The sequence below is a fragment of the Cygnus olor genome, chromosome 33, assembly GCF_009769625.2.
Source record: "Cygnus olor isolate bCygOlo1 chromosome 33, bCygOlo1.pri.v2, whole genome shotgun sequence".
In the NCBI taxonomy this organism is placed as follows: Eukaryota; Metazoa; Chordata; class Aves; order Anseriformes; family Anatidae; genus Cygnus; species Cygnus olor.
Window position 1 is genome coordinate 642053 of NC_054090.1, and position 15980 is coordinate 658032.

Consider the following 15980-nt stretch of genomic DNA (forward strand, 5'->3'; position numbering starts at 1 on the left):
CCGAGCCCCCGGCGCATCCCAAACCGGCTTCGGCGTGACCCAAGCATATTTTGGGGCAGTTGGGGCTGGTCCCCTTGGCTCTCTCCTGAGCCGTTTCTCCCCCAAATCCCCTTGCGGCACGGGGTTCCCCCAGTTAACACTGGTGGGGTTTTTTTTTGCTGCTGGGTCCCCTCCCGTGCACCCAAACCCCCCCCCCCCACACACACACAACGGAGGATGGAGAGGGCTATAGGGTGACCACCCAGCCCTCCCCAAATCCACCCCCACCCCGCTCTCCCTCCGTGTGCCCCCTCTCCCTACCTCCACTTCACCCCCCCCACTTCCATCCTAACCCCCCCCCCCACATGCCAAGGTGTCCTAGACCCCCTTCCCAGCTCCCAAACAGCCCCTTTGCACCCCCTGCCAGGGGATGGGGGGGGGGGGGGGGGACAGGCGAGCCCCCCACCCCAGCAGCGGGGCGTCCCCAAAGGCAGAGGGTGGCTCTGTCCCCCCACCCACCCCAAATTTTGACTCCGTCTCAGGAGCTGGGGGGAGGCGGGGACGCCCAAGGCTCTTGGGGGGCTGCGGCATCGCTTTGCAGGGCGTCCCCCTCCCCAGGCCTCCACGCCACGCTGGGGGGCAGGAGAGCTTTGGCAGCCCAGCCCCTGGGGGCCGTGGAGGAGGAGGAAGAGGAGGAGGAGGAGGAAGGCACTGGGTGCTGCTGGAAAATGGAGCCGGTCTCCTCCGGCCAGAGCTCGGGGGGTGTCGGCGTGCCCCCCGGCCTCTCTCCTTCCCACCACGAGGGCGGCAGCAAGGAGAGGCTGCTGAGGCCCCCGCTGCCGGTGGCATGCAGTCGCTGGTGAGCAGCCAGGGCGGTGGCGAGGCCGAAGGCTTTGCCGCACTCGGGGCAGACATGGCGCTTCTCGGGGCCGCCCTGGGCATGGGCCCGCTGGTGCCGGTTGCGGTGCGAGCTGCGGCCGAAGCACTTGCCGCAGTGGGCGCAGGAGAAGGGCTTCTCGCCGGTGTGGGTGAGCCGGTGCCGGTCGTAGTGGGAGCTCCAAGCGAAACCCTTGCCGCAGACGCCGCACTGGTAGGGTTTCTCGCCGCGGTGGAGCCGCCGGTGCCTCTCCAAGCTGGCCGGGGTGCTGAACCCCTTCCCGCACTCGGGGCAGGCGTGGGGCCGGCCCGGTTGGGCGGCGTGGGTGCGGCGGTGGGCCATCAAAGTGGAGCTGACGGCGAAGCTCTTGCCGCAGTCGCCGCAGCGGTACGGCCGCTCGCCCGTGTGCACCCGCCGGTGCCGCTCCAGGTGGGAGCTGACGGCGAAGGCTCGCCCGCATTCCCCGCAGCAGAAAGGTTTCTCCCCGGTGTGGATGCGCCGATGGCGCTCCAGGTGCGAGACCCAGCCGAAACTCTTGCCGCAAGCCCCGCACGGGTAGGGTTTTCCTCCAGCGCCGCTTTCCTCGGCGCACGGTTTGGCAGCCTCGCCGCTTTGCTGCTGCCGGGCGTGCGTGCGCTGGTGCTTGGCCAGGGCCGAGCCCCAACGGAAGCAGCGTTTGCAATCCGGGCAGGGGTAGGGCCGCTCGCCGGTGTGGACGCGCTGGTGCTTGAGGAGGTTGGAGCTGTGGCCGAAGCTTTTGCCGCACTGCTCGCAGCGGTGGGGCCGCGGGGGGCTGCCGGCGGGCTCGTCCCCGGCCGGCGGCGTCTGGGTGCCCTTGTGCTTGAAGCGCTGCGGGTCCGTCTGGTGGTTGAGGCGCTTGCCGCAGTCGGCGCATTTCTGGGGGGGGCGGCGGCGGGGCCTCTTCCTCCTCCTCCTCGCCGTCCTCCTCCTCCTCGGAGGCGGCGGCGGCGGCGTGGGTGCGCATGTGGCGGTCGAGGTGGGAGCTCCAAGCGAAGGCTCGCCCGCACTCGGCGCACTGGAAGGGCTTCTCGCCCGTGTGGATGCGCCGGTGGCGCTCGAGGTGGGAGCTCCAGGCGAAGGCTTTCCCGCACACCCCGCACTCGTAGGGCTTCCCACCCAGGTGGCTCTTCTGGTGCCGGTCGAGAGCCCCCGGGTCGGCGAAGCTGCGGCCGCACTGGGGGCACCGGTTGGGTTTTTCCCCGCCGGGAGCGTGGGTGCGCTGGTGGGTGAGCAGCGAGGAGCTGACGCTGAAGCGGCGGCCGCAGTCGGGGCAGGCGTAGGGCCGCTCGCCCGTGTGGACCCGCTGGTGGATGGTGAGGTCGGAGCGCTGGATGAAGCCCTTGCCGCAGTCCGGGCACTCGTGCGGGCGGTCGCCGCTGTGGATTTTTTGGTGTTTCACCAGGGCCGACTTGTGGCTGAAGCTCTTGCCGCACTCGCCGCACGTGTTGCCGGGCTGGGGGTCCCGCTGCGGCAGCGGCGCTTCCCCGCTCCTGCCCGCCTTTGCCGCGGCCTCGGCCGGGCTCGAGGGATGCTCCTCACCCGTGGGTTTTGTTGCTTCGGGCTCTTTCTCAGCAGTTTCTTCTCGGGTGGGTTCCTGCTCCGCTCGTGCTCCGTCCTCTGTGGGGCACAGGGAAAGACAGACACGACCCAGGCAGGAGATTTTGTCTCTGCCGGGGCTGGGGAGATGAAATGGAGGGCAGGGAGGGATTCCTCCTCGTTTTATTTCACACCTTCTTCTGGGGAAGCATCTCCATGGGAGCTGATCCCCATCCCACCCCCCTGCCACCAGCATTAATGCAGTAATTAAATCACTGTCACCTCCACCGCACCGCCATTTCTCTCTGGGCCACCCAAAAAACGCCTCTTCCTCTTGGCTGACTGCAAAGGGGCTTTGGCATTTCCATTTCGTCCAGGACATCCCACTGGCATTGCAGTCTGGCCATCCCAGCATCTTTCTCCCCAAAACGGAGATGTCCACAGGTAGGGGAAAGCCACCAGCAGGAGCCAACCCCAAGCTTTTTTGTGCCACGATCAAGGCACAATGCGGGGGCTCACCTCCAGACGGGGCATCCTTGGGTACGTGGAGATCCAGGGCTGTTGGTTCATCCTCGTGGGCCAGGCGGGACAGCAGGTTGGGCTTGGAAACAGGGAATTCTGGAAAAAAAGGAGGGGGAGAAACACGGATCAGCAGGGCTCACCCTCCCCAGGAGCCCCCCAGCCCCTCGCACGAAGACAAGCGGATCCAGCGAGCCAGATCCCGTGCCCCTCCCCAGATATTTTGCCCATCCCCAAATTTTCTCCATTATTTTGGGGTCTCCTCACCCAGCGCCATCAGCGTCTCGTAGCTCTCCTGCATCACGTCGCGATACAGCGCTCGCTGTCGCGGGTCCAGCAGCACATAGTGCTCCATGGCTGGCGTCGCGAGCCCCCCCCTGCAATGAGGAGGTGACACCCCATCAGCAGAGCCCAGCATCGCAAGCCAACAACAACCAAACCCAAAAATTTGCATGCAACCCCCCCCCCCCCATTTTATTAACGTGTGGATTCTCTGCTGGCTGATAGAAAGGCTGAGCCTTCACTGTATCACAAAACTGGGGACAAGTGGCTAATAAACCTCTATCCCTTAACCCACCACTTATTTTCCCAGATCTTCCAGCATGATTCTTAAAAAAAATAAAAAGAATAAACCCCGTTCCATTAAGAACACATATTTCAGTAACCTGCAGACAACATCCTCACTCTAAAACAAACTGACATATCACTTATCACTAGAGATGCATTTTTTTTACTGTACAAGCAGACTCTACACTCAACAACTCAGCTAAATCCTTTTTTATTTTTTATTTTTAATATAGATAAAGGTAATTTTTTTTTCTGAAGAATGCAGACAATTAGGTTAGAAGCACTTAAATCTGAGTGGTTTAATTACCGGATACAAGAGTTTGCTTTCTAGTAGGTGGAACAGGTCCAAGAAATGCTCCGTGCACACTTCTCAGTGCACACGCTTTCACAGTAGCGTTCGGGTGATTTTTCACTCAAATCTTATCAAAGTTAATTCCTACTGTACCAAATCCTGAAATCCTGAGTGCTCCTCCACAGGTTCCTTCACCTTCATCAAGACTCTTGTCCCAAACTTTCCAGAAATGCCCCCCCCAAAACACACAGCAATTGCTCCCCACCCCTGCAAAAAGGATTAATTATATATTTCTCCACGCCCCGAGGAGCCATAAATTTCGGGTGCTCAGCACCGTCTCTAACCATGGTGGGGGAAAAATGAGACTTTTCCCAAGTGGAGGAACCAGGTTTGGCGCTCTCCGCTGCAAAATCATTTAAAAAACCAAATTGCTCCCACTCCTCCCTCCTTTCGCTCATCCTCCTCTGCGAGCAGCATTTAGGATCCTGCTTTATTTCTATTTTCCAGCTCCTGTAGCTGCAGAGGATAGAGAAGGGAGGACTGACGGGGAGACAAGAAAGGTTTGGGGCAGGCTGTACCCGACTTACTGATGTCAGGAATAAAAGGGCGATTTCAGGCGCACACCGCGGATCCCTCCTACATTTTTTTTTTCCCTGGCAGTTCATCCTGCTTCATTTATTTTCCTGGGTGGTTTTTCCATCCTGCTAAAAAAATAAAACAAAAGGGGGGGGGGGGGGGTCAGCACTATCAGCACTCAAAGGCACCCGAACGAGACACGAAATGAATCCCACCCCATGCAAACAAAACAAGGGGGAAGGACGGAGGGACGCCAGCACCTCCAGAAAGACAATGGGAAGAGCTTTTTTTTTTTTTTTTTTTTTTTTAACAGGGATGGAGAGCATCTGGCGAGCTGAGTGTGCGGGTGGCGAGGTGGATGGGCTGGGAGGGGAGAAGAAAGGAAGGACGGAGGGGAGAAGGAAAGGGGGATGGAAAAGGAGCCATTTTACACTCCCTCTCTGCATCCAAAGACCAAGCCTCCCCGTTACCTGTGGTCTCCGGCTCGGGAGGTGCTGGCGACAAAGCCTGGAGGTGCCCCACTTTCTGCCCCCCACCCTGCCTTGAAAAAAAACCCTTCTTTTCCCCCCAAAACACAGCACAGAGGGGCAGGGGGCTGGGTGTCCCCCCCGGGGTGCGAGGGCCACAGGGAGCGGTGGCCGCAAGCCCAGCCCCTCCAATATCCTGGGCAACAAGAGAGTTAAAAAAAAAAAAAAAAAAAAAAAAGGGAAGGAAGGAAGGAATTAAAAAAAAGAGAGAGAGAGAGAGAGAAGGGAAAAGAGCTCTGCACAATTGCCAGGGCCCTCTGGCGGCAATAGCTACGGCATAGGCGGAAATAGAAATCTAAAAAAATCCTTTGGGAGAAAAAAAAAAAAAAAAAAGGAAAAAAAAGGCCAAATAAAAAAATCGTGCGGACGCAGTTTCCCTTGCAACACCTCCCCAAAATAACAACACATCTGGATGCACAATGTCACCAGCAAAATCAGAGCAGTTCTTTGGCTGGCAGCCACTTTCACCCCCATGATGCAGCCAGCATGGTTTGAGGAGAAACAGTGAGATGTTCTTCCCGAAATTATAGAAAATATGACAATTTTGGGGTCCCACAGTGACATTTCCTCATGAATGGCTGTAGTTCACAGCGGAGCTCCTCACTGCAGGCCTCTGCCAGCCCAAAGCAGTACCCCCTGAATTTATGGATGATAAATCTGTTAGAGACCACTTTGAGGGCAAACATCCTAAATTTGGAGATGGGGGAAGGTATCATGGGACATTTTAGCAAACCTGGAGTAAGGGAACGGGGCAGCAGCTGTCCCAATTCTTTCCAAGGGCCTCTTCTGTGGAGAAAAGGGGTGGGGGATCTGTCAATGGGGACAGCTGCATGCATGTCCTGCTGGCAAGGAGCACAGTTCTGATGTGTTTAAGAGCCCTACGAGGATTTAGGGGCTCGCAGAGGCTGCAAAATGGCCCCATTCCCCCTTTCAGCCACACAGGTGTCGTTTTTTTGGGGGAGGTGCATCCTCAAAGGACCCATCACCGTGGCAATGGCTGCCCTCACCCAAGATGGATGCCAGGGTCTCATTCCCCCCAGGGGGCCATCTTGAGCAAGGCTTTCCTCAAGCAAAAGGGAGGAAGCAGCCATCTCGCCCTACTCGCCCCAATGGCCCTTTAGGGAGGGGGAAGCCGCAGCCATTTTCTCCTCTTGCCCTGCCTGAGGGCGAGGCGTCCATTTTGGAAAAGGGCACACGGCCGCCATTTTGGAAGCGGGCACGGCGCCGCCATTTTGGAAGCGGGCACCTCCTCCCTGAGAAGATCCCAACACGCAGGCCCCGAATCTGCAGTTTTTCACCCCAAATTCTAGCCCACCCCATCCAAACCATCACCAGAAAGTAATCTCTCCCACAGCTACTTCCTCCTCAGAGCAAATTTCAGCAGAGACAGTGAGGAAAATGTAAAGAAAGGCAGGGAAATCATGGTATTAAATCCTCCATCTGTCTCATGCATCTCCCACAAAAGAAAAGGTCCACAGGGAGTTTCTCCAACTTCTACTTTGCAATCTTTAATCATTTGCACAGGGAACCTGGTTGCTGGGTGACAGGGGTGCAAACCCAGTGCCAAATTTCCCCAAAAGACTTAATTTTGAGGTGAAACAGGACACCCCAAGAGTCTGCTGTGACCCAGCATGGCTCCAAACGCTCCTCGTTGGACATGGTGTCTCCTTTTGTTATAAATAAAAGCTGGTTTAAAAATGACAAAAAGCAAAGCCAAGGCATGCAAATGGCTTACAGTACTATTAAGGCTTAATTACATCTGTGAAGATGCGTTTGAAATTAAATGTCACTGGGGTGGTTGGGGCAGGTTTCGAGCACCCACCTCAACACTCCAGGATGCTTCTCTGCGCCATAGGCACCCCAAAACTGGGACCTCACTGGCGTCAGGGCCAATTAATCCCTTTTAATTTTCCATCCCAAAAAACGTGCTTTCCTCTGGCATTTCCTGTGGTGCCAACTGAGGGGAAAAATCAAGAAAAAATGAAAGAATGTGACAGCGGAAGAGGGGAACAGCTCCGGCCCCACGTGCCCTGTGGTGACACTGTTGGCAAAGAACCCTAAACATCAAAAAAAAATTAAAATTGCCAGTGTCAAGTCTACCAAAGTCACTTTGTAGTTGGAAGTTGAGACATGAAGACGATAATTGTGATTATTAATGCGTGAGTTAATAGTGTCTGTTTCACAGGGACGGGTTAAGATGTGGATAAATTGACGTGCATTTGAAGAGTATTTTCAGGGAGTGAATGGAGCATTTGGGGACTGTGGAGCTGGATGTAGCGTGATGCAACACTATAGACACCAAGGTGCTGGGGGTGTGTGTGCACATCTTGTATAGACCCTATAGACACTAAGGCATGCCCCCTCAGCACCCTATAGGGACAGAGGCATTCCCCTCACCCCATACCATATAGGGACCCCCCCCAGCACTCTATAAGAAGCCATGCATACACACCGCCGCTAGCACCTTAGCGTCTATAGGGTGCTGTGTGTATGCATGGCTTCTATAGACCCTATAGACGCTAAGGTGCTGGGGAAGGGGGGGGGGGGGGGATGTGCAGGGCTTCTATAAACCCTATAGACACTAAAGTGCTGTGTGTGTGTGTGCATGACTTCTATAGACCCTATAGGCACTAAGGTGCTCGGGGAGGATGTGCATGGCTCCTATAGCCCCTATAGGCGCTAAGGCGCACACCCCCCCCAGCACCCTATAGGGTCAGAGGCATGTTCCCCACTCCCACCACCCTACAAGGCTCCAGCACCCTATAAACAACCCCAAATCTCTTCCAAATTCCCCTCAATAGGGGTCATTAGGGTCCTCCCCCCCCCCGCCAGACTCTATAGGAACCAAACCGCCCCTCCCCCCCTCACGGCCCCGCCCCCCTCAACCCCCGCTAAGCCCCGCCCCCTCCCCCTCCGCGCAGGCGCACTCCCCCTCCCGCCGGCACCCCCCGCGCACCGCGCATGCTCGGCCCCGCCCCCTCGCGGCACGCATGCGCGGCCCCGCCCCCGGCGGCCGGCAGTCGGGGCGGCGGCGCGGAGGGGAGCGGAGCTCGGAGCGCAGCGCTGCTCGTGGGCGGGGGGGGGGTCCGGCATGGAGGCGCCGCCCGCTCCCCCCGCCGTGCCGCCGGCTCCCTGCAGCGCCGCCCGCAGCCTGCAGGACGAACTGACGTGCCCGGTGTGCCTGGAGTACTTCACCGACCCGGTGCTGGTGGCCGAGTGCGGCCACAACTTCTGCCGGGCCTGCGTGACCCAGTGCTGGGAGGACTCGGCCCGGCGGCTCTGCTGCCCGCAGTGCCGGGAACCGGTGCCGCAGCGGCTCTTCCGCCCCAACCGCTCCCTCGGCAACATCGTCCACATCGTCCGCCAGCTTGGGCTGCCCCCCGGCCCCGCCGAGCCGCCTCCGGGGCCTCCCGCCCCTTCTCCGCCTCTGCCCGCAGCAGCTCCGCCGGGTCCCCCGGGGCCTCCGCGGTGTCCCCGGCACGGCGAACCCCTGCGGCTCTTCTGCGTGCAGGACCGCCGGGCCGTCTGCGTGGTCTGCCACCTCTCCCGGGAGCACCGCACCCACACCGTGCTGCCCGCCGAGGAGGCGGCGCACGCCGCGGAGGTGAGCGGGGGAGCACCCTAGGGGCACCCCAAAACCACCGGGGGGGGGTGGGGGGGGTGTTATGGGGCGGGGGTGCAACGGGGAACACCCGCCGGGGTGCGGTTGGGGTCTCCTGGGGGCGAGGGTGCGGTGGGGGGCTCGGTAGAGGAACCCCCCTGTACCCTACCAAAAAGGGGGTGCAGCGAGGATCCTATTTTTGGTGTAATAGGGCTTATTGAGGGTGAGGGGTATGGTAAGGATCCTTGTTCTGTGAAGGGGAAGCACCCCTGTTCAACGTGGGGGTGTAATATGGGCGCCCCACGTGGAGCGGCGCACCTTGAATCCCATGGGACCCCCCCCCCCTACACGCACAGCACGGTCTAAAAGGGACTCCCCCCGGGTTTCAAATGCAATAGGGAACTTTTATCGGGGATATGGAACCCACAGCTCGCATCTATATAGGGTGTAGTGCTCTGGGGTTGCCCCTTATGCATAATGGGGACCCCCACAGGGCTGTTGGGATTTATTGGGGATCCTCTTCCAGGGTGGGTGCTGCCCCATGCGGTGGGGCAGGATATGGGGAGCAGTAGGGTCCCAAAAGCCCCCCAAGGTGGGGAAATCTTGGGGTGAGGGCTGACCTCGTGCAGTAGGATAGGGCCAGGGGGGACGTCCCCCATTCAAAATGGAGCTGGGTTTAACTGGGAGGATACTGGGAGGGTCTGTGCTGCTGCGGGGTTGGCTGGTTTTGCCTCCCGTGCAAAGTAACACTGGGATGAAGTTGCACGGGGTCGCCTTTGTGCGGGTGTGAGTGTGCAAAATAACGCCGGGCACCCCAAAATCCTCACCTGCCACGTCCCCGTGCAGAAATCCCCCTAGAGTAAACGTGGAGCTGGCCCCCTTAGGATGGGGGTAGGGTTTTTTTTCAGTATTGAGCGTGATTTGGGGCGAAAATGCAGCAGGAATCCCGCAGGAGAGCTTTTTTTCCCCTGCAAATAAAAGAAAAAAAAAAAAAAACAGCCCAGGGCGGTTGGGGAACGTGACGCAGGGCGAATACGCAGACGGATCTCAGCCAGCACCACCGTGGTGGAGAAGGGGACGCTCCTCATTACCCTGGGGGGGCTTTTTGGTGAGAATAACGAGGGATTTGGGGGCGGGCGAGCTGAAACCGAGCAGCCGGGCCTCGTTTCTCAGTCGGGGAGGAGAAAAGCAAGATGCCGGCCGGGCAGCGGGCGCTTACTGCGCAGCGGCAGCTGGAGGAGGAGGAGGAGGAAGGGAGGGTGGCACCGGGGAGATCTTGCACCACAGAGCATTAAAACCACCCGTTAATTCTTAAATTCCCATTTTTTGTACTGTTTTTTGGACCAGATTGAGCGCAGGGTCTTTTCCATCTTCACCCTTGGGGGGTTTTAGTGGGAAGCTGGAGCTCGAGCCGCCGTCGCCGCTCACCCCAAATTTGGGATCTTGTCCTTTTTTAGCACGGCGACATCTCTAGGCAGCTCCACCATCGAGCGCTGCCCTGTTTTTTTTTGCCTCGTTAATCTGCCTTTGTGCTTTTTTTTTTTAAAAAAAAATAAAAAATGGTTTCCCATCAGGCATAGCCTGCAACCTGCGCCCTGTTTTTCTGCCCTTTGCTTTAATCTCGCGCCCAAATCGTGCGTTACCACGCGGTGCCGGGCAGCGAGCCCGCGTTCGTGCACTCACTCACCGCACAGCACGTAGCAAAAACCTTTTTTTAGGGTTTTATTTCCCCTGAAAGACCCGCTGTGGCGTCCTCCGTGCTGCTTTTTATTCAGCGTTGCTAGGAGCTGCTTCGTCGGGGGGTCAAGTGACTTAAACGAGGCTGGGCGCTGCGGTTTGCTTTGCTTTAAGCCCTTAACGAACTTAGTGTGGTGGCCAGAATCTGCCCCCCCCCAGACCCCGATGGGGCTGGGAGGTGAAAGCTGATCCCTGTGGGTTTTTTTTTTTTTTGGGGGGGGGGGGGGGGGGGGGGGGGGGGGGGTACTTGGTGGTTTGTCTTTACAGGGAGCTAAAAACTGGTTTATTTCCCCCACCCCGTGCTCGTTTCTCTTTTTTCTTCCTGCTGTGCCTGGCTCTGAGCTGCTCAAACTGCTTTTTAGTGGGTGTTTTTTTCGGTTTTTTTTTTTTTTTTTGGACCTGGCTTTCTTGGTATGCCCAAAAACAAAAGGGTGAGGATAATAGGGCGAGAGGGAGGATGTGGTGCAGAGCTGGTTTCACCCCAATTTGGGTTGATGGTGCCTTTAGCTGCAAAAAATGCTGTGTTTGATGAAATTTAGCCACTTGTGGCTGCAGGACCGGAGGGAATCCCCTGCCATCTCTTTCCTCCGTGTTCCCGATCCCCCAAAATTCTCATCAGATCTCTTCTGCCTTCCAGGAGGTGCCGCAGGAACATTTGAGCTCCCTGCGAAAAGGGCGCGAAGAAGCCAAGGCTGAGAGGGAGAGGCAGAGCGAAGACTTGCTGGTGAGCGCCTTGGGGGGGTGAGGGACTTCCCAAAACCTTCCCCAGCCCCCGGGGCCGCCTCTCTCACGCGGGTTTTCCCCTCTCCTGGGGTTTTTGCAGAAGCAGACAGAAGTGGAGAGGCAGAAGATCGTGGCCGAGTGCAAGGAGCTGCGAGGCTTCCTGGAGGAGAAGGAGCAGCTCCTGCTGTCCCGCCTGGAGGAGCTAGACAGAGACATCGTGAAGAGGAGAGATGAGAGCGTCTCCAGGCTCTCCGAGGAGATCGCCCAGCTCGATAAGCTGCTGGGGGAGCAGGGAGGAGAAAACGGCCCAGGGAACCAGTCCGGGCAGGTGAGACTCTTGGGACGTGTCCTCCCAGCCCGGAGGTTACGGTATAGAAGGGTGTAAAACCCCAAAGAGCTCAGGTCTGGCACCCTTGGGGTAAAAAAAAAAAAACCCGTAACAGAGACCGCGGGGTGCCGACGTGCTCTGCTGGGGAGCAGTTTGGGGTTGGGGCTCTTAATTACCTCTGAGTAATGCAAAGTTTTTTCCCGACTTCCCGCAGAGCTGCTGTGCTCATCTTCTGCCCCCTCCCAAAACTCCCCACAGCTGTGGGGATAAAACTGACCCTCGAAAATAAAGCTTTTTTTGGCCCCTTTTGGTGCCAAGGACTGAAAAAAAAAATATATATCAAATCTCCCAGATACTTGTTTGTCTCTTAATGCATCGTCACGGTGAGCTCCTGAATCTTGGCAGCTTGATGGCAATCGCGATTTTTCTTAATTTTTAAGATTTGTGGATTTTTTTCCCCCCCCCCCCCCACTCACCCTAAAAAGGAAAAGGGGGTGAAAACCACAAATTCTGCCGTTGCTGTGAGTCCCTCTGCTCCCTGCCCTTGAAACGGCAGCCGGGAGCTGACCCCATAAGCAGAAGGGTTGGTTTTGGGGTGGATTTTGGAGGTTGTGGGACTGACTGAGGCTTCTTTTCCCCTCTCCAGGTTGTCACCACGGCTGGAAGCAGGTGAGCGAACTGGGCCCTTGCTGGGTTAACTGGGAGGTTCGGCCCGGAGGCAGAGCTGTGGCGCAAGTCCAGCTTCACCTCCTGGTTCCCACCCACGCCCGAGCGTTACCCTCAGGGCAAAACCCAAATCTTTTGGGGTTTTGTGGCTGGGCGTGTGTGAGCGTCCTGCTGAGGAGTAACTCGGTCCCTGATGGACCTCAGGAGGTCTCCGGTCCAAACAGGACCGGTATCGAAAGCAGGATCGGGGCTGAGCCCAGCCGAGGTGTGGAGATCCCCCCACGTCTCCCATTTTCCTCGTACTGGGCAGCCCCAAACTGGTCCCAGTCCTCGCGAGGACGCACGGAGGGGAGGAATCGTCCAACAGGAAACCCGAGCGGGTTCCTTCCTTGCCCGTGTGTCGGAGGCTTGAGGTTTTTCCAGAGGGATCCTAACGCTGCTTTCTCCTCCCCAGCTTTGAGAGCTGGATGTTTTGCAAGCCGGAGGCTGGCTTTGCCGAGCTGGAGAAGAAACTCAAGAGCTTTTCCCAGAAGAGCGCAGTGCTGAAAGAGGTCTTGCTGGAGTTCAAGGGTGAGCACTGGGAAAAAAAAAAAAAAAAGTCCTTTAAAAGTGCTTAATTCGACTTAAAAGATGGCTGGAGCTGTGCTCTTGTTTATTTTCTCCCTTGGGCTTATTGGGAAGAGCTTTGGGGGAGGGCTTTTATTGTTTGAGGAGCTTCTCGTTGAAAAGGAAAAGCTCTCTTTGCTTGAAAATCACGTTTCCTTTGGGTTTCTGCCCGGAAGCTTGTTGTGGGTTCACGCAGTCGTGTTTGGTGGCTTGCCACGAGGCAGGGAGCAAGGACGCGTGCTCGTAGGTAGTCCTTGAGGATTGCCCACGCATAAAGGAACCTAAATTTCTTTCTTTTCCTGCAGAGAACCTTCGGTTTGAGTTGGAGAACGATACAGGTGAGCAGTTTGGCTTTTTTGGGGGGGAGTCTGACCTTTATTTTCGCAACTCTGAACTCGGTTTCAGCTTCTCGGGGGGGGAAATCTTTGAGGTAAGGCCTTTGAGCTAGCCTGAGAGGCCAGGAGAGGAGAAAACTATTGCTGGTGCTGCCGAAGAAGGGGCAAAGAAACGATCCAGCTGCTGGAAGAGCCCAGGAGAGGCACAATTATCAAATTTATTAGGAGACTGCAGGGTTAAGAGGACTCTCGAGCTGATCTGCTCTATCCCGAGCACGGAGACCTTTGGCACGGCTCGTGGGGGTTGATTTTTGCTCCGAGGTGGACTTTGAAACCTCCGTGTTCGGTTCAGGGATGAAGCTGCAGTCTCCCTGCCTGGGTGCGCGGTGGCAGGGGAAGGAGAGACCCAAATTGAGCAGCCTCTGCTCCTCCCATCTCGGGGCTGCTCTCAGGATCTGCAGCCCCAGTTCCTCCCGGGCGCCTGGAGGGCAAGAAAAGCGGCCCTTAAACCCGAGGATATTTATGCTCCTTCCTCTCTGGCACCAGGCACCGGCTAAAAATGTCATTTTTGCCCAGAATTTTCTATTCTGGGGTCAGCCAGCCCCGGGCTTGCAGGCTGGCATGCCCAAATTTCTCTGTTTTTAATTACAGGGGGGGGATTTAATTACAGGGGGAGCTGACCTTTGCTCCCACGTGGCTTTTTGTGCTTGAAGCCGCCTGAGGTGACATCCCCGCTGCTGGCCTCGTCTGGTTGGGGACGTAAATCCCAATCCACGTTGGGGATTGGGGGTGGGGGGGTTGGAAAGGGCTTTTTTTTTTTTTTTTTTCTCGCAGGCGCTCAAGTCCCCGTCTCTTTCCAGGTGATCTCTCTCTGGATCCGGACACAGCCAACCCTTACCTGGTGCTGTCGGAGGACAAGAGGAGCGTGCGGCTCAGGAGTGCCCCCCAGGAGCTGCCGGCCAACCCCAAGAGATTCGATTACTCCTTCTGCGTGCTGGCGGCCGAGGGTTTCGTAGCTGGGAGGCATTACTGGGAGGTGGAGGTGGGCGACGGGGAGAGCTGGGTGCTGGGGGCGGCCCGCGAGTCGGTGCGGAGGAAGGAGAAAATCGACTTCGCTCCCGAGGAGGGGATCTGGGCGGTGGGGCTGAACTGGAAGGGGAAGAATTGGGATCAGTACCAGGCTTTCACCTCCCCGGAGACGCCCCTGTCCCTGTGCGAGAGGCCCAGGAAGATCGGGGTGTACCTGGACTACGAAGGCGGGTGGGTGGCGTTCTACAACGCCGATAACATGGCTCCCATCTTCACCTTCACGGCCGCTTTCACCGAGAAGATCTTTCCTTTCTTCTGGCTCTTCTATGTGGGCTCCTCGCTCTCCCTTTGCAATTGACCTGTCTGGTTTCTTTCTTCCCCCCACCCTCTCCCCGAGGTGACCTGCAAGTAGTGCCCCGATCCCGTTCCCTTTTTCCCCTCGCTTTCAGACAAAAGCCCCGAAACTCGTCCGTGTCCCTAGTTCAGCTTGGGGGGTTTCCTCTTTTTCTCGTTCTTGCATTTAAAAACTTTGGGTCTCTCTTACCCCGAAAAAGGTTTTCTGGGGGCATCAACCGTTGAGGGTGGACAAACCCTGCTGCTTAAGTAGCCCCTGTATAGGGTTTTCTCCTCTCCACTCACGCTCTGGCCTGCTCTATAAGCAACCCTCTTCCCTTTTCGTTGTTTTAAGTTGGCTGCCCCCGTGGCAAACCAGGGAGAAAAGCTCCGTCAGGGGTTTCTCGCTTCCTGCCTTCAGCCGTAGCAAAGCCGCCTGCTTCGTGCACCCCGGAAAGCTCTCGAGGGCTAGAAAACCTGTGTGAGGAGGAAAGGTACCGTACCCAACCCCTGATTCCTGACACCGTTGCTCTGCAGGTCACCTTTTTAGCGTTTTTTCCGCCCCCATCCCCCCCATCCTCGCTTCTCCCTTCCTCGGGAAGGGGCCGAGCCTGTCTTTTGCTGCCACTAGAGAGCAAAAACCCCGCGATCTTTCCCCCCCCCACCTTCCCGTTGTTGCCGAGGGTTTGTAGGGCCGAGCGCTGGGATCCTGCGGCCCAGGAGCGAGGCAGGGCGAGCTCGGGGCGCTGGCTGCCAACCCAAAAGCTGTGGCGAGAGCCGTGGGCGCGCTGCCGACCCGGAGTCTCTGTGCCACCCGGATTTTGGGGTTGGCTTTGGGGGATTTTGGTCCCAGTGCAGGCTGCGTAGTGGGGTAAGGGGAGGGGGGGGGGGGGGAAGCCTCGTTCTAGGTGTGATCTCGCGCGTGCTTACAAGACCCCTGCCCGCCCTCGTGTGACCCCGCGATGCTGTTATGTCTCTTTGCCCTGTTACTCTGTTTAGTGGGGAAATAAAAGTTGCTGTGCAAAAGGAAAAAAAAAAAAACAAAAAAATAACAATCCAGCGACTCCTGCCGTGGTTTTTTGTGCCCGACAGATGGGACAGGAGGAAAAATCGCTCTCCGTGGGCATGCTGCTGCTGTCTTCTCCCTTCCACGGTGAGCAAATGGAGGTGGGGTGGCCTCTCCTCCAGGGAGGGGGCTTTTTGAAGCCTCCCCCGTCTCCTGCTTCCCGTTTAAAACCTCAGCTCCCCCCAGGCACGGGGGATTTTTACTGGGGTGTGTGCAGCACCTGGTGCTCCGAGGCTTCAATGTCGCACAGGGGCCGAGTTGAATATTCAACATTATTGCCCAAAGATGTGAATTTTAAGGGGGGGGGGGGGGGACACTTTGGGGGCTCTGTTTTGGGCCTCGAGCTGTGTTTCTGCTGCTGTGGGACTGGAAGAGCTCCTGCCACGGCGCTGTTCAGCTCTACGTGGGGCTCAGCATCCCCCTCCTTGCTGCTCCTCCTGGGAAAGGAGAGGCCAAAGTGAGCCCTAATTCTGACAGATTTGGGTCTAGCTGCTTAATATATTTCACCAAGCCCCCCCCCGGGAGCGTCTTAGCGCTGTAGGATGGATCCTGTATCCCGAAACAAGAAGTTCCTGGAGAATTTATGCTCTGTTTTTTGGGGGCCCGGGTTGAATTTCTACAACCAGCCCCGTTTCAAGTACCACAGATGCTCCAGCAGCCCC

The 15980-nt window shown here is 57.4% G+C and overlaps 2 protein-coding genes across 10 annotated transcripts; one reads left to right on the forward strand and one right to left on the reverse strand.

The window, feature by feature from the left end:
• Positions 1–253: 253 nt before the first annotated feature.
• On the reverse strand, positions 254–5164 carry LOC121062606 (zinc finger protein 835-like). Of its 8 annotated transcripts, none has more exons than XM_040542699.1 (5): positions 4838–5164; positions 4381–4495; positions 3200–3312; positions 1211–3031; positions 254–1036 (listed from the first exon to the last, which is right to left on the reverse strand). In XM_040542699.1, the coding sequence occupies exons 3-5, from the start codon at positions 3285–3287 to the stop codon at positions 297–299; spliced, it is 2649 nt and encodes an 882-aa protein (XP_040398633.1). In that variant the 5' UTR covers positions 3288–3312; positions 4381–4495; positions 4838–5164; the 3' UTR covers positions 254–296. The 8 variants fall into 8 exon arrangements, with proteins under 8 accessions (XP_040398633.1, XP_040398632.1, XP_040398631.1 ...); XM_040542701.1 differs by having other exon boundaries at positions 258–2491; positions 2933–3031; positions 4838–5157; XM_040542700.1 differs by having other exon boundaries at positions 260–2494; positions 2933–3031; positions 4838–5155.
• Positions 5165–7893: 2729 nt separating this feature from the next.
• Positions 7894–15279, forward strand: LOC121062628 (E3 ubiquitin-protein ligase TRIM7-like). 2 transcript variants are annotated; one of them, XM_040542772.1, is made up of 7 exons: positions 7894–8498; positions 10852–10956; positions 11056–11283; positions 11930–11952; positions 12404–12519; positions 12861–12893; positions 13751–15279. In XM_040542772.1, exons 1-7 carry the CDS (start codon positions 7986–7988, stop codon positions 14275–14277), a joined length of 1545 nt encoding a protein of 514 aa, XP_040398706.1. In that variant the 5' UTR covers positions 7894–7985; the 3' UTR covers positions 14278–15279. The 2 variants fall into 2 exon arrangements, with proteins under 2 accessions (XP_040398706.1, XP_040398707.1); XM_040542773.1 differs by having other exon boundaries at positions 10870–10956.
• The last annotated feature ends 701 nt before the right edge of the window (positions 15280–15980 follow it).

What these genes read in the sequence shown, in the direction of transcription:
- LOC121062606 (XM_040542698.1), bottom strand. Translation starts at nt 3,287, where the DNA reads ATGGAGCACTATGTGCTGCTGGACCCGCGACAGCGAGCGCTGTATCGC. An exon ending in CGAGACGCTGATGGCGCTGG is followed by an intron (nt 3,032 to 3,199) that starts GTGAGGAGACCC and finishes CTTTTTTTCCAG; the next exon opens with AATTCCCTGTTTCCAAGCCC.
- LOC121062628 (XM_040542772.1), top strand. Translation starts at nt 7,986, where the DNA reads ATGGAGGCGCCGCCCGCTCCCCCCGCCGTGCCGCCGGCTCCCTGCAGC. An exon ending in GGCAGAGCGAAGACTTGCTG is followed by an intron (nt 10,957 to 11,055) that starts GTGAGCGCCTTG and finishes GGGTTTTTGCAG; the next exon opens with AAGCAGACAGAAGTGGAGAG. An exon ending in GGTCTTGCTGGAGTTCAAGG is followed by an intron (nt 12,520 to 12,860) that starts GTGAGCACTGGG and finishes CTTTTCCTGCAG; the next exon opens with AGAACCTTCGGTTTGAGTTG.